Source organism: Leptinotarsa decemlineata, unplaced genomic scaffold (assembly GCF_025532065.1).
Source record: "Leptinotarsa decemlineata unplaced genomic scaffold, Ldec_3_MD MMD2_tig00000035_RagTag_RagTag, whole genome shotgun sequence".
NCBI classification, from domain to species: Eukaryota; Metazoa; Arthropoda; class Insecta; order Coleoptera; family Chrysomelidae; genus Leptinotarsa; species Leptinotarsa decemlineata.
The window spans coordinates 5,491,073-5,506,257 of record NW_027412540.1 but is presented as its reverse complement, the minus strand read 5'-3'; the positions used below and the strand labels follow the sequence as shown (position 1 = coordinate 5,506,257).

At 33.3% G+C, this 15,185-nt stretch overlaps 2 protein-coding genes across 3 annotated transcripts in view; one reads left to right on the top strand and one right to left on the bottom strand.

Annotated features, from left to right (window-relative positions):
• Nucleotides 1-3,581: 3,581 nt before the first annotated feature.
• On the bottom strand, nucleotides 3,582-4,160 carry ND-MNLL (NADH dehydrogenase (ubiquinone) MNLL subunit). The gene is made up of 2 exons (XM_023158686.2): nucleotides 4,003-4,160; nucleotides 3,582-3,948 (listed from the first exon to the last, which is right to left on the bottom strand). Exon 2 carries the CDS (start codon nucleotides 3,813-3,815, stop codon nucleotides 3,645-3,647), a length of 171 nt encoding a protein of 56 aa, XP_023014454.2. The 5' UTR covers nucleotides 3,816-3,948; nucleotides 4,003-4,160; the 3' UTR covers nucleotides 3,582-3,644.
• Nucleotides 4,161-5,658: 1,498 nt separating this feature from the next.
• The window catches only part of alpha-Catr (alpha-catenin related), a 241,608-nt gene continuing 232,081 nt past the window's right edge, over nucleotides 5,659-15,185 (top strand). Inside the window, exon 1 of one of the 2 annotated variants that reach the window (XM_074171781.1) lies at nucleotides 5,659-5,854. In XM_074171781.1, the coding sequence (XP_074027882.1) occupies nucleotides 5,768-5,854 (87 nt within the window). In that variant the 5' untranslated portion in view covers nucleotides 5,659-5,767. The remainder of the gene's footprint in view (nucleotides 5,855-15,185) is intronic. The other variant, XM_074171780.1, reaches the window with a different exon arrangement.

Sequence of the window (15,185 nt, the reverse complement as noted above, 5' to 3'; positions counted from 1 at the left end):
TTTGTACTAAAACTCAAAGAGAAATTGTCTGAAATAATTTGATTTTTGGAAACTATGGTCCACAATTTTCATAACTATCAAATCAAAATCAATTTCCATTTTTTCACATTTCAAGCATTTTTGATATTAATACGACCATTTCTATTCAGGGAAGAACTTTTAGCTGACAAAATAATTTGTTATTATATGTTCTGCCTTGTCTTTGTCATACATGAAATTATTGAACTGATACATTTATAAAAATATTTAAACCTATAACAACTGACTCGAAGAACCTCTGTGCAGTTTGCTTTAATATCCTCAAAAAAAAAATTGTTCTGTTATTACTATATTCTAGCGACTTGTTGTTTGACTGTTCTAACTAGTTCAAGTTAAATGATGGCTTGATGAATATAAGGTTTTGATACGAAGAGTGCCTTGGTAAATAGAACTTTGAAACGAAAGTATCCCGAACTTTTACAATGAATAATCCCTTGTTGAAGTGGCGCTGCAGCGAATTGGAATTATGTTCCAAAACTAATTCCAGTAAAACTTTGTGAGATTTTCACTGGACAATTTTGCGAAACTGTAATAACTTAGCATAAGCTGTAACCAACATAACTAATTAAAAAGTTTACTATTCAGTAAGTAATGCTTACCACCTTCGAACAAGTAATGCAGTTCTCCCCGTTATAAAATAGATCTTCAGATGATATGGTGCTGCAGGTTTTTCCGGGTTTTCCTGCAGCTGAAAAATCAAATGCGCCACTGGAATCAATGAAGTCGCCCCGTAAGGCCAATTAATTTTTGTTGTTGTTTTATAATTTCATGTTTTGTGTTATAAATTACTACTCAGTTATATCTGTTTTAATGCTGATGTACATTTTTTTCAAAAGTAATATTTTAACGTTGGTAATTGTACTATTTGAAATTCTATCAGAGCAATACTGAATATTCATAAAAATGCAAGTTTATTTGTTAATAAGTGATCCTGTTGTTGTCTCCGTTAGTAGGTAACTAAGGCTGATGAGCTTGATCACTTCCATCTCATTTGATTTGTTGAATGAATGTATATTGAGGTGCAACTCTGCGATTTGAAATCTTTGAATTTTTTATGTTATTAGCCAAATTGCCATAGATGCTTTTGAATGAACTAAATCAATTAGTTTGGTATCTATTTCTATAAACTTTATATTCACAAATTGTCAGTCATGAAGCATGAGAGCAATTGTAAAATGTAAATATCAAACCAGTGTTTCCGGAATGATAGATGAGTTCCACTGCTTGTCTGTTGCTCATCGATGATTTTCATATACAAAGTTCTGCACTATTTATATACTTTGAAGAATATACTACAGTGAACTCCGAAATATATATGAGTATCTAACTAGAGATAAAAATATGTTTCGTCTACCCGACTTTAGAATGTCTTAAGTTATTCAATTCCTTATTCTATAAGGGTTTTGAAGAATATAATAAATTGCCATTCACTTCTAAGTCAAAATTATCTAAAATAAATTTTCGACTTCAAACAGAAATTTCAACTTCATATTGGTTCTTTAATCATTTTATAAACTTTAGAAAAATATTGTTAATATTTACTGTAACATCTTTAATTAAAAAAGCAGAGGGGTAATTCATATTCCATGTACATGTTAGTATTCCGAAATATATATGAATATCTAACTAGCGATAAAAATATGTTTCTTCTACCCAACTTTAGAATGTCTCAAGTTAATCAATTTCTTATTCTATAAGGATTTTGAAGAATATAATGAAATGCCATTCATTTTTAAGTCAAAATTATCTAAAACAAATTTCAACTTCCAACAGAAATTTCAACTTCATATTGGTTCTTTAATCATTTTATAAACTTTAGAAAAATATTGTTAATATTTACTGTAACATATTTAATTAAAAAAGCAGTGGGGTAATTCATATTCCAAGTACATGATAGTATTCCATGTACATGTTAGTGCACCAAAAAGACCAATATTTATGCAATTTATTTACAAGTTTTGAAATTTCCACCATTCATAACATCCTCAATATTTTCTCACTAGATGGGAAATCACTGTAAATTATACCTACATTGAATTGTCTTTACAGCGAACTCAAAATTTTCGATATAGAGATTATATAAATATGGTTGTGGAATTATTTTATAGAGGAAAATCATTAGAATTTAACATTGTCTAAGCAAAAAGATTGGTCATTTCATATGGAGGTTTGAAAATATCAATTTTTCCAAAAATAACCACAGATAATTCTCAATTATTTGAACATATTTTGTGATTTAAAAATAAGTGATGAAAATTAGACCAAAATATTTAGGGTAAAAACAATTTGAAAATGAAACGTTTTGTAACATGTAACGAGTTAACTTTTCAGTAAATAACTGTGTTATTTCCCGGTTGGCAAGCTGTGGTCTGCAAGTACTTATACTACTGTGGTATGTGCTGTGAGACAACTACCGTTTCCTAGATAGAATTTCAGGCATTAACAACCTGTAAGAACGGCCAACGAATCGGTATAACAGCTTTGAACAATTTTGAAATCATTAATATATTATATATAGCACTATTATATTGTACTTCAACCTTGACTCATATAAGTTTTTATTCAATGGTGGGATCGTTTTCTAAGCAAAGCCAGTTGTAATTTTTGAGCATTTCACAAATAATATAAATGAATTATTTTCATTAACCTCAAGTTAATATTTTCATTCTCAGGAAACGACTATCACTCAACAAGTATAAACCTGCTAAAACTGAAGACAATGAGTATTATTCTGTATAATGGAGAAAAACAACATTGAAGAAACGAAACTTATAGACATTAGAGATGCTGCAAGATCATACAAGTACCACCACTTTTGTATGTTGTCCGTAAGTTAATTAGGGGCGGAAATGAAGTTATTGAATTGAATAATATTTGCGTTTGAAATTTTGTCTTCATTTTGTGCAGTTGGTTGATGAAGATAAGAGTAAAAAATCTAAATGAGAGTTGTGAGCAAATATTACCTTTCCTAGGAATCTGTCTGAAAAAAATGATTCCTTGCAATGTGTTGGAATAACTTGGAATGCCATGACTTTTGTGGATATATCAAATTCAAACTAGTGAGAATATGATGTGAGGAGAATTAATTAAAACATAATGATATGCACCTGCCTTAACACAGGGATTCCTATACATATGTTTTGTTGGTTAACATTTTATTCCAGATCGAGTCATAACCAGTAAAAGTTATTGGCTTTCTGTAATGGGAATTACTAAAACCGGAAGTAAATTAGTGTCAACAGAATGCAAAACTAGAATTAGAATCTATGGCATATTAATAATTTCAGAACAAAGGATGTTTCACTAAGTGAAGTACAAGCTTCGTGGGAATGTTTCTGCTAATTTAAAGATATTGGTTTACAAAAAGATGAACACCCCTTAGTGTACAAAATTTTAATTTTTGTCTTCATGAGAAAGCACGGATGAAAAAATTGTCTTCAGTTTGGAATTTTTGCTGAATGCTATTTTCAGGAACAAAAGTTGACAAAAACATGTTTAGGCATCCGATAAACCAAGTGTTGATGATAGAGTAAGCCTATCCATTTCAGACAAACTACTTCATTTATTATTTCTATTCACAATTCAAATTGAAGGAAACTATGTGACTAAGGCCATGTGGGCTTCTCTCCTTCTTTCAGGATTCTTCCATACAGAGCGCTTTTATCCCGAAAGAGAACTAATCTTTCAGTTTCTTTCTTATCCAAATACCATCCTATGCAATATCCTATTACAGGAAAGGCTGTTAAAGTAATTCCTTTAGGAAAAATTGATAGCATTTTCGTTCCTTTTCAATGATGCTTTGTAAAGTTGAGTCCGCGTATAATCAGCGTAGATGCTACTCACTACGAAGAATGGTAAAAAGGTAACCAGACAATACCTTCGAAATAAACGGCCGACTGATATGGCCATCTGAAAAATCAAAATCAGATTTCTCAATACTTCGATGCTTGTAATTCTACTTACAAAACGATTCTTCCAACTCGATTTCTCACTTAAATTTTGTGAAAAGAAATTTTAAGGGTTACCTAATACTTTTTTTTATCAAGTCTGACAATTCAAATTTCTACTTCTTATTATCAGCTAGTTCAGTGACATGATAATATGGACCTTAAGAGAAAAACCATTAACTCCAACAAATAAAAAAAGATGGAGATCCATGTTTTGGCACTACGTCACTCATACACTCATACACGTCAAGTACGACATTTGTATTGCAAATTTTCAATGCGCATATAAGTAGTTATAAAATTTTTCTAACAGGATTTCGTACTCCGAATGTTTCCAGTGAATGTGTATGAAAAGTCCATTGTTTGGCAACACAAACATTGGCATTAAATGAATGTCCATAGGATGTCCGTGAACATTTCAATTATGAATATCTGGATGCTTTTCTATCCCCCCATACCCCCTCCCGGGTTGAGTGTCCTGAAGTAAAAACTTCGCCCCACAAAATGAATTTTCTGAGGAAAACATAATATACCATTCTATCCACCCCCGCTCCTCCGAAGAGGTCTTCAGTCCTACTGATGGTCACTTCAGCAAGATAGACATCTGACCGTCTTTGGTCGAAAGTCGGCCTTTAGGTGCTATTACTTTCTGATCTGTTGAATTATTTAATAATAAATAAAATCTTTTTATTTCGCATTAGTTTACATAAGTTCGATTTTGGGAGCATTATATGGAGTCCACATCATAATTTTAATAAGTTGAGGTTGGAAAGATTCCGAAACAGAATTGTGAGGTTTCTTCACTTTATATTGAAATGGTACGGCTGGTAACACTGCGTCAGTACGGCTCATATGACAAATGATGTGTCAAGAGTCAATATCTTTTCAAAATTCATCTTTCCTTATTCCCCCACCAACCTTCTATATTCTACTCCCCTATTTGGGTTTCAACTACCCCAGCGCAGCACATCTATGAATTAACCTCATCGCTATCAAATTATTTGGTCATAACACCGTATAGAAGTGAACACTCTATCATTGTCTAAATGACTCTATACGGTGGCCATAATATCAACAGATTATTTATGTTTTGTCAATATCAAAGAATACAGTCCATAGAAGCTCAGAACTCAGAAATTTTCGTACTTACCCTGACCACCAAAGGGCGATAGCAGTATTTAATGTGATTACCAACAGAACTGGGTAGCAGTCGCTAACAAACCGGCATTTTAATTCAAGTGACTGCCTGCTACCCAATTCTGTTGATACTCACATTAAAAAATTGGGTAGCAGGCTGACTGACTGCTACCCAATTCTGTTGATACTCACATTAAATACTGACATCGTACTGCCATCGCCCTCTGATGGTTACGTTAAGTACTAAACATTTTAGGTGACACTAAAATGCCTCTACTGAGCTTCTATGGGCTTTGTATTCTTTGACAAAGCTTTTATATTTTATTTTAAGCAGCAATCATCATTGTCGAACTCCAAAAATCTCACACATAGTGAATTATCATTGCGTTCATGGAATATTGAAAATAAAATAAAATTTGGTGGAAGGACTGTATTATAGAATTCTCGATATTATTAATGTAACTCAGTTTGTAGTATTTAAGCCTTCGCGACAGATGACTCTGTGAACATATGTCCACCTTCTCTTTTGACAAATCAGCTGATTATCCATCAGGAAAACTTTGAAGTGATGAGGTTATGTATAAAGAAAGACGGGATTATGGGATTCGTTGACGTACTAAATAAAGATGTTAGTAGTGTAGAAAATGGCAGATGTAGGATTAACAAAAGTTGACTGTTTAGAGATTAAAACACGTAGCATAGAACAGACTTTGCTTCCTCTTGTTAAACAGGTAACACTGCCTACTAGCTGTTTGGTGTAAAGCAATGTTTTCTGTTATAATTTGCATGCTTAGAATATTTTGTTTCTGTGAAAAATGGGTGTGCTTATTAGATTTACTTTTACACCTGTAATTTTTGTTTGTTTGAATGATTTCAATTGAAAGCTGAACATTGGGGAGAGAATGTGAGATTATCACCTACCATTTTTGAATGGCAACAGAAACCATCACAATCAAAAACATTTGATTGGCATGTGTCTGATAACCTCACAAAATAATTACAGGAATTCAGGTTTTATGAATGATTTTTCATTTTCGAAAAAAAAATTACATAAAGAGTGAGCCACCAGGTCAGGCGAAACGTATTTTTGATTATTGTTAATTACAAAACTGATTAGGTCACTTGTGGTTATGATCTAAAACTACTTTTACACTGAGTACTGGAAAGTTCATTTTTGAATTGTTTACCTGTAATTAATTGCTCACTGAATCTACCGCTGTGAAATTAAACTCATTTTTAGTGACAGTTCTTATCAAGCAGCCAAAACACAATTATCAAAATGTCAAGAGAAGATTGATTCTGAAGTAGAATCATATCATAATTGAATTGAATTTTCAAAACTTAATTGAAAATGTTTAGCTAGGTTCACATTCAGTATAGACACTATGTACAGACACTATAGACTGACGAACAATATTTTGAGAGATGATTCATTTGGGAGCCGCCTTAGGGTAGTTTATACTTCAACGAAATTTTAAAATTTGATCCTCGAGTATATTCTTAGAAATGTTTCGTCAAATTCAGACTCCATATATATACTTTGAATAGATCAAGGAACAATATTAGTACAGTCATTTTAGTAAGTTTACATCGGAATTTGAGATACCCAGCTATAAACTACTTATTAGTATAAACTTTTATTTTGACATCCTAAAAGTTGTCTCAAAACCTACATATGATAGGGTGTACTATTGAAATCTATGGTGAAAGGTCACAAAAATCGTTATTTGCAAATATCTCGTTTCCTAAAGAATTTTCGCTATTTGTATTCATCATCAATATTGTAGAGCAACGGTCGGCAACGGGCGGACCGCAGTTCGTTTGCGGACCGCGAAAAGTTGAACATCGGACCGCCAAACATTGCAATGTGTTATATACCAAATATAAAAATTAATACGTAGGTAGATATGGTATACATACCTTTATTATGTGGTTATGAAGTAATATTTTTAAGCCACATAAAATTCAACTTAGTATGTAGGTACTTATTTTAATTCAATTTGCCTATAGTGAACCTGTTTTACAAGTACCTACAACTGGAATGGTTTTATTAGTTTCCTATATACCCTGTGTGTATGTGCGTTTGTGCGCGCTTGCCACTATTTTGTTTTGTTGAAACAAGCGAGCGAGTATCAAAATCGGGGATACGGGCGTGTGGGCGGGGGAATCAGACTGTAAGAGAGCCCGTACACAAGCCATATTTTGCGGTCGGATCGACTATACAATTGCAGTCGTCTTTCAGAGAACTCAAGCCGCCCATAAGAAATACTGTACTACACGTACACGGGCGTTCACAAAAGTCAAAACGGGCGTCTGCAGTCAACTTGCTGCTGATATCCGCCGAAATGTCATCGTGGCATCCACCGTACACTAACCACAAACTTCAAGTCGTACCCAACCGCGTACACCTTCGTGTACTTTTTCTAATATTGGTCTCACAGAGTTCAATTTTTGATTTCAAAATTCTAATTAATTCATCAAAAGAACTAATGGACATTCTGAAGAAATTAAAAAAATGTTTTTGTCTTGCCGGAATTTACCGGTTGTTGCTTGTATGTTATTTCATTGTAATTTCAGTTTTTTGCTCAATAAAATTGTTTTTTCAGCTAATCTTTTTAATTTCTTTACATATTCTTTCGGGGACTTCAAATCAAATCATATCATATTAGACAATGGAAGTCCGAACTGATGAAATGCACCACGAAACATTGTCAACCACCTTCAAACAAAATATAAAAATTTCCTTTCTGTTGTCGCGCAACCAGAAGTGGATGTACCCAAAACGATCGTACCTTCCTACGTCTTCTCTTTTTCCTCAAAATAAGAAGTAGTAGTGCTTCTTCTTCGAAATCCATATTGAAACTAGCACTAAACTCTGACACCACAAAATATAGATGTCAGTTGCCTCAACTGCAAGTGCGGTTTATATGACCGCAAGTCGACCACAAAAATGTGGTTGGGTCAACTGCGAAGTGCATTCAATGTGGCCACAATGTTGTGGTTGCCTCAACTGCAAATATGTGGTCCGTGTACGGCCGGACTAAGTCGAAGCGCAAACCGCGGAGCAACCATTCATTTGTTTTCTGATTTTTCGCGTTTTCATAATATTTTCGTAAGTATCTATGCTACTAATATATATTCTAAAAAGCGTGAAGTGGACAGTGAAAATAGGAGGTTTCTGACCGAAAGGGTGAACAATATTGTTTTACGCTGCCTAATAGGTCTCAAGCGGCTCCAGTGTGCCTTATATGCAATAAAACTGTCGCTATTGTTAAGAGTGGTAATTTGAAACGACACTACGAAACAACTCATCAGCAATTTCACAAAAACCTTTCCCTTGGCAGTACGGCTCGTAAAGAAAAACTTCATGCGTATCTCATTTCTCACAAAAAAGCACAAAATTACTAGTTCGTTGCATAAGCGAGCAAGAAAAATCCGCAGAAGCAGCGCTACGTGTGTGCTGGACGCTTAATAAACAGCAGAAACCATTTTCGGATTCTGAGATGGTGAAAAAATGCACGTTAGAAGTAGTCACATCACTTTTTGAAGAAAAAAAGATGTCGCTGCATTTCAAAGTATTCCATTATCAGCGAGAAGTAATACACGAAAAACGAAAATTTTTGCTGCTGATATTAAAAACACTCTTTTTGAACTTCTGTAAAAGGCATCTTGCTACGCCATAGAACTTGATGAATCATGTGACATTGATGATGATGAACAAATGTCTATTTCCGTAAGATTTCTTGATATTGAGTGTCAGATTTTTAGGGAAGAAGTTGCTAGCAATATTATTACACTCGAGGAAAAGATTTATTCACGGTCATTGATGATTTCTTTACTAAATCTAACATTAGTTAAGATAAAATGGTGTCACTGTCAACTGACGGGGCCCCAGCAATAATTGTCAAAGAAACAGGTGTAGTAAAGAGAATCAGGGATAAAAACTCAGGTCTAATATCGTATCAGTGCATAATTTACCAGGTAGCCCTTTGTGGAAAACTTAGCGCTACACTGAAAGAATTGATGGACAGCTTGGTCAAGTTGATTAATTTTATGAGATCGCATTCTACTCTTCGGCACCGACATTTCAAGGAGTTTCTTTCTGACAGCATATTCTGACTTAAAACTGCAACACGACAAAATCTTCGTTGGCTAAGTAAAGGTTAAGTTATTGAATGTTTCTGGCTGATAAACGAAAAAGTAAACTCCTTCATACAAAATTTAGATACGGAGGAAGCCAGAAAGCACAAACAAGCGTGATATGCTGTTAGTGGCTTTTTTAAAAGATATTTTGAAATATCCAAATGCGCTCAACACAGAATTACAAGGAAATGGAAAATTAATATGAGATCTGATACAAAACGTGTCTGCTTTTCGTCACAAGCTGGATATCTTTGAAAGAGATATTGCAAGACAAGAATTTATTCATATTCCGACAATTCTTCAATATAAAAATAATTCTGAAGAAGACATTGCAGTGTTTGTAAAATTTCTGGTCGATCTTAGGAACGAATTTGTTACAAGATTCCAAGACTTCGCAGATTTGTGCAAGCTATCTCCGTTACTTAAATCGTCCTTTGAAGTTGATGTAGCTACAGAATGTGGCTGCCAGATGAGGCTGCCAAAGGCATCACTTCAAATAGAGATAATTGATTTGCAAAATGTGTCTTTGCAAATATATAATACTGTACCCACTGAAGAATTTTGGACCAAACATGGTTCAGAAAAATATGAAAATTGCAAGAAGCAAGCTATAAATTTGTCCACTATGTTTGACTCGACATATGTATGTGGAACATCTTTCTCAAAGAATAATTTTTTGAAAAACAAATATCGTTCGAAATTAACGGACGCCCACCTAGAAGACACACTTCGAATTTGCTGTTCCTCTCGAGAACGAATCTATAAAATACTGGCTCAAGACTGTCGGTGTAATTTCTTCTCACATTAATTTTAGGTCTTGTGTTCTATAATTCAGAATTTTATTGAAACCAAAATAATACATAGGTAGCAATTAATTTTTATCAGTTGTTTTTTTCTGGACCTCGTAAAATCTTTCCCACAGTTACCGGACCCATCTAAAACTACTTGCAGACCCCTGTTGTAGAGGATTTAATTCCCTACAACTTTTATTTCAAAATTTTTTTCAAATGTTGAATCGTTTTGAAGATAGAGGGCGGAGAGCGTGCGGTTAGATCATCGTTTAAGGTCAACCGGTAGTCCCAGTCAAAAACACGCCATACAAAGTTTATATATTATTGATAAATACATACATATTTCTTAATAACTATTACATTATATTTAATAATAATTTTTTTCCCGTATCTATTTTTAATTAAGTAACAATTTACTTAATAACACTTACCTGCCCGTGTAGTTATAGAATTGCCAAGGAAAATACTTGAATTATTCAATTCTAATGTAATTTTTATTGATAACTTCTCAAATAAGTAAAAAAAGAAAGAAATTCTTGATTGATGTTTTCAGTGCATACTTTCAATATTGTGGAAATTAAAAAAATTGAATGAAAATCACAAGAACTAAAACTTATAATTTTGAATATCTTCTTCTACGTTATCGTCTTCAACGACATTCTTCTCCAGGTCTTCCATGATTTCGGAGTCTTAGATTTTGTCTTCATTGACATCGCTCTGTTATGGTGAAGCATTGAGACAAGCTTGCCCAATACACTGGCCACAAGCTAAAGAGCACTGAAACCCCGATTTCCTGCATCCATATCGCGAACCACAACCACTCTCGCAGTTGCACAATATTGTGCTGGGCAATTCTTTTTGAGCAGGTGCTAAAATTGTCGTGACAGGTTTCAGGAATTCGTTACGCATTGTTCATAACCATTCCTGGGGTTACAAATCATGCTCTATCCAAGTTTGAACTTGATAATAAACTCGATTGAAATGTTGAGCTGCTGCACTTGTTGGTGGAATATTTGATAACTGCACAGGTTGACGTATTGTGCATAACGAATATGATCGATACTGTCCACAGATTTTGGAGTATTACAGACTGCCATTCTCAAAATCTTTGAACAGTTTTATTCTTCAAATGCTGCTAAAAGTTGATCCAAATTCGGCAGTTTTTAAGAATATAATTAAAATGTAATTAAAGTGTGTTCCTTAATTATTTTTCAATTTTAGGAATGGGTTGTAAGTATTATTGAATAGATAGATATTTAATTAACGAAAAAAATTATTAAATACAATGTAATAGAAATATTTGCAAAAAATGTGTAAAAAACCTTAGATTTGAATAGTCGCATACAGCCTACCATATGCAGGTTTTGAGACAACCTTTAGGATGTTAAGATACAAGTTTATAAGAGTTTACAGCTGGGTATCTAAAATTTCGAGATACTTACCTACTTTTGACTAAGATGACTGCACAATATACGATGTGTTTACAGTGACTAAATTTTACCCAATTAGTGCTTCATATAATGAATAATAATTTTACTTGAGCTTAGGTATAAGCTAGTTGAATATAAAATAATTTTATCAACTAATTAGATCTAATGACCAATTTCCACATTGAATCTGTTTTCTAATTTCCAAATTCAACAATAGAAAACAGATTCAATGTGGAAATTGGTCCATTCAATGAGTTGGTAAAATGTATTTAATTTTCAATTAGTTTATATCCAAACTAAGGTTAAATTATTCATCAGCCATTGAGTAAGTAGAAGGCCATTCAGTAGAAGGCGATTCAAATTGTTATATATGAAAAGCAATTTTTCAGGGGTGCCCCAGGGGTCTAATCTGAGGCCATTCTTGTTCCTAATTTTCATAAATGACATTTCGGTAAGGGTCATATGCCCTCATTTACTTTCGCAGATGACTTGAAGATTTATTCAGTAATTAAGTCTATAGACGACTGCTATCATTTACAGGACTTCACAACTGAATGTAGATATATGCAAAGTACTGTCTTTCTACAGAGAGCTCCCTCCATCCAGTAATTTTTGCATAATCCATAAAAAATACAGCTCTCGAAAACGGTGACACGTTTGAAGTATTTTGGGGTCGTGTTTGATCGAAGGCTTACATTTGATACTCATATAACTCACATTGTATCGTTGGCGTTGAAGCTATTGGGATATTTCTCCAGAAACTGGGGTAACTTTTCAAATGTTAATACGCTCAAATTAGTGTATGTCAGTTTCATAAGCAGTAAGGTAGATTATGCATAGTTAATTTGGTCTCCATTATATCAAAATTCTGTTCAGCGATTAGTATCTGTTCAACGTAAGTGCTTGAAATTCATGTTTTTTAAATGCAATGTAACCTATCCAGCTGGGAGCACAGACCAGAATATTTTATTAAACCCATTCAACTTTGAAGCCCTAGCAGATAGAAGAAAATGCACAGCAATTGTGTTTTTAGTTAAACTTGTGAATAACAAATTCAGTTTCTTGTGCCTTGATCACAATCCAGGCATATGATTACTTTCTACAATAGGAATCCTAAGACAAATTTATTAAATAATTCGCCGATATTTGTAATGTGTGAGTTGTTCAATAAAGTGTCCGACCTGAGCGATATACATCATGACAGAAAACAGTTTATTTTAAGAACTATAAAAAATTCAATGTGATAATTGTTTTCCATTTTTTTTTGGAGTCAGAATATTTTTTTATGTATACTCTCTAATTATTTGTATTTTTTCTATTTGTGGGTGTAAACCTGTTGAGAATAAACATATTATCATTACTATACAAGTAGAATTTAGTCACTATGAACGTCTGATAAAGCTATTGTATAGCGAAACACGTGTTGTGGTTTTATGAACTGTTCTGTTAAAATCACAGAATAAGGTCTTTCTTGAATACGTTATGTATTTTCATCAAGTATCGGACAATTTCACCACACATTAATGAATGTATCATGTTTAAATAGAATCATTTATAAATTAACATAGTGAATATCCGTTCTCGGGTTGACGCTAGATATGATTTGTTTATAATTCAGTTAGCCATTGCCAATAATTTTTGGGTTATTATGTTTCGATGATGAATAATTTTTTATCTAAAATTAAAATTCTCAGTAAAATATTTTTTTAGTCGGATAATTATTTTTAACATGCTCAAAAATAATGGCTCAATGTGTTTTTTGAAATGTGAAACCAATGGAAAAAATATGTTCTTCCGTTGAACAGCTGTCACACTCCTACGAACGACAATCCTCAGAAGTAGAAACTTGTGTCAGCTAAGGACTAACGAGGTCTTACCTTTTAACTTGTAATTCCTAACACGAGTTGGACGATAGCAAGTGAAAATCGATCGTTCAGCCTGCAGCTTGAACTACCGACTAACACAGCGGTCGATTGAGAGAGTGAACAAAGCACCCACGTCGAACCGACCGGCTACCGACCGAAATGGAAATCATTTATTGTTATTACCAATCAGTAATATATTTATATGTGGTGGAACCGATCGGCTACCGACCGCTAAAGACATGTGGTGGAACCGACGGCTAAAGACAGTTTTTTTGCGTGATACTAGGTTGTTTCTATAACTGAAAATTAAGTTATTTATTTTCAATACATGATAACACATTATCAAAATTGTGGGCGTTTTCTTGGAACAGAAGCCAACTTCAATTTTATATATTTTTTGACGTTTCTAGCTGTTGAAAAATATCAGTCTGTCCTTTAGCTCTCTTACTCTTCCTTGCTATCAAAAATCATTTCTTTTGAAAATGGACCATTATTTTTTTTGTCTGGATTATAAAATCTCTTCATTTGAAGAGGTAATTCATCTGAAGGTAATTCAATTGCAATTTATTTTTTGAGGTTTCTGAACAAAACTTTCGGGACATCCTATAAAAAATTTTCCTCAATGTACAACGAAACAAACAATTTCGATTGGATATGGAATGTTCTTTCGCAAAAGATGGATTGAAAGAGTCTTGGATTTCAATAACTGAAGCTACGGTATTGCAAAGAATAAATTAAGCTAACAGTTCTCATCAAAATTTGACTAAAACTTTTTTTTCATATTCATAAAAGTTTGCATTTTTTCGTCGAAAAATATTAGTGAATACCTTTTTCTTGAATCATTGAAGAATGCAATTAAATCAATTTGAAATTCATTCATTTCTTCTCTGTTAATTACTTGCTGTTGATATATTTCAACATTATAATAGAATAAATTAATAAATGGAAATGGCCGATATTTGATGAAAAACCCTATCAAAACTTACTAATACAGTTCACTGTGAAATCTTTGCTATATAGTTATTTATTATACAAGGGAAAAAGTATTAGATTTTAGCTCGAGGGCAAAAATCAAATATTTTTCCCGTGTATAATACACATTTTTTTTCTGTGGCGGGAAAACGACTATTTAATATTGAAAAAAACATATTATTACAATATGTTAAAGTCAGAAAATTATCGATGTGAAATTTGAATTTTTAAACAGGTAGGCTGTTGTACTTATAGCGTTGCTAGGAAACCAATCAGTAGAAAATCAAATATCTGTCAATTGTTCCATAACTTTTATTAAAACAACGATGAAAATTGAATAAAAACAACAATAAAAATTAATTGGTGCTCCGGGGCGACTTCATTGATTCCAGTAGCGCATTTGCTTTTTCAGCTGCAGGAAAACCCGGAAAAACCTGCAGCACCACATCATCTGAAGATCTTGATCTAACAATGTCCTCTCTCTCATAAAACAAAATGTAGGGTGTCTCCAGAGGCTCCAATAAATTCAATGCATTGCCAGAACACTTCGTGACACGACTATCGTCAAACTAAAACCAGTCCGTTTCGTCTTTGACCAAGGCGTAATAATGACCAAATTCAACGCCAGAACCACAGTGAACAATGACTTCATGAATATTATAATCTGTGATTTGATTTAAAAATTGTGAACTTAGTGGTCAGTAGTTATTCTGAAAAATGTCTAATTCCGAGTTTTCTCTGACTCCACCGGAGTTAGTAGAAGCAGCGAAAGTAGCGTCACAAAAATTATTGGCAGCTAAATCGCGGAAAATTTATGAAACCGCATATTCAAGATTCATGGAATGGAAGATGAAAATGGCA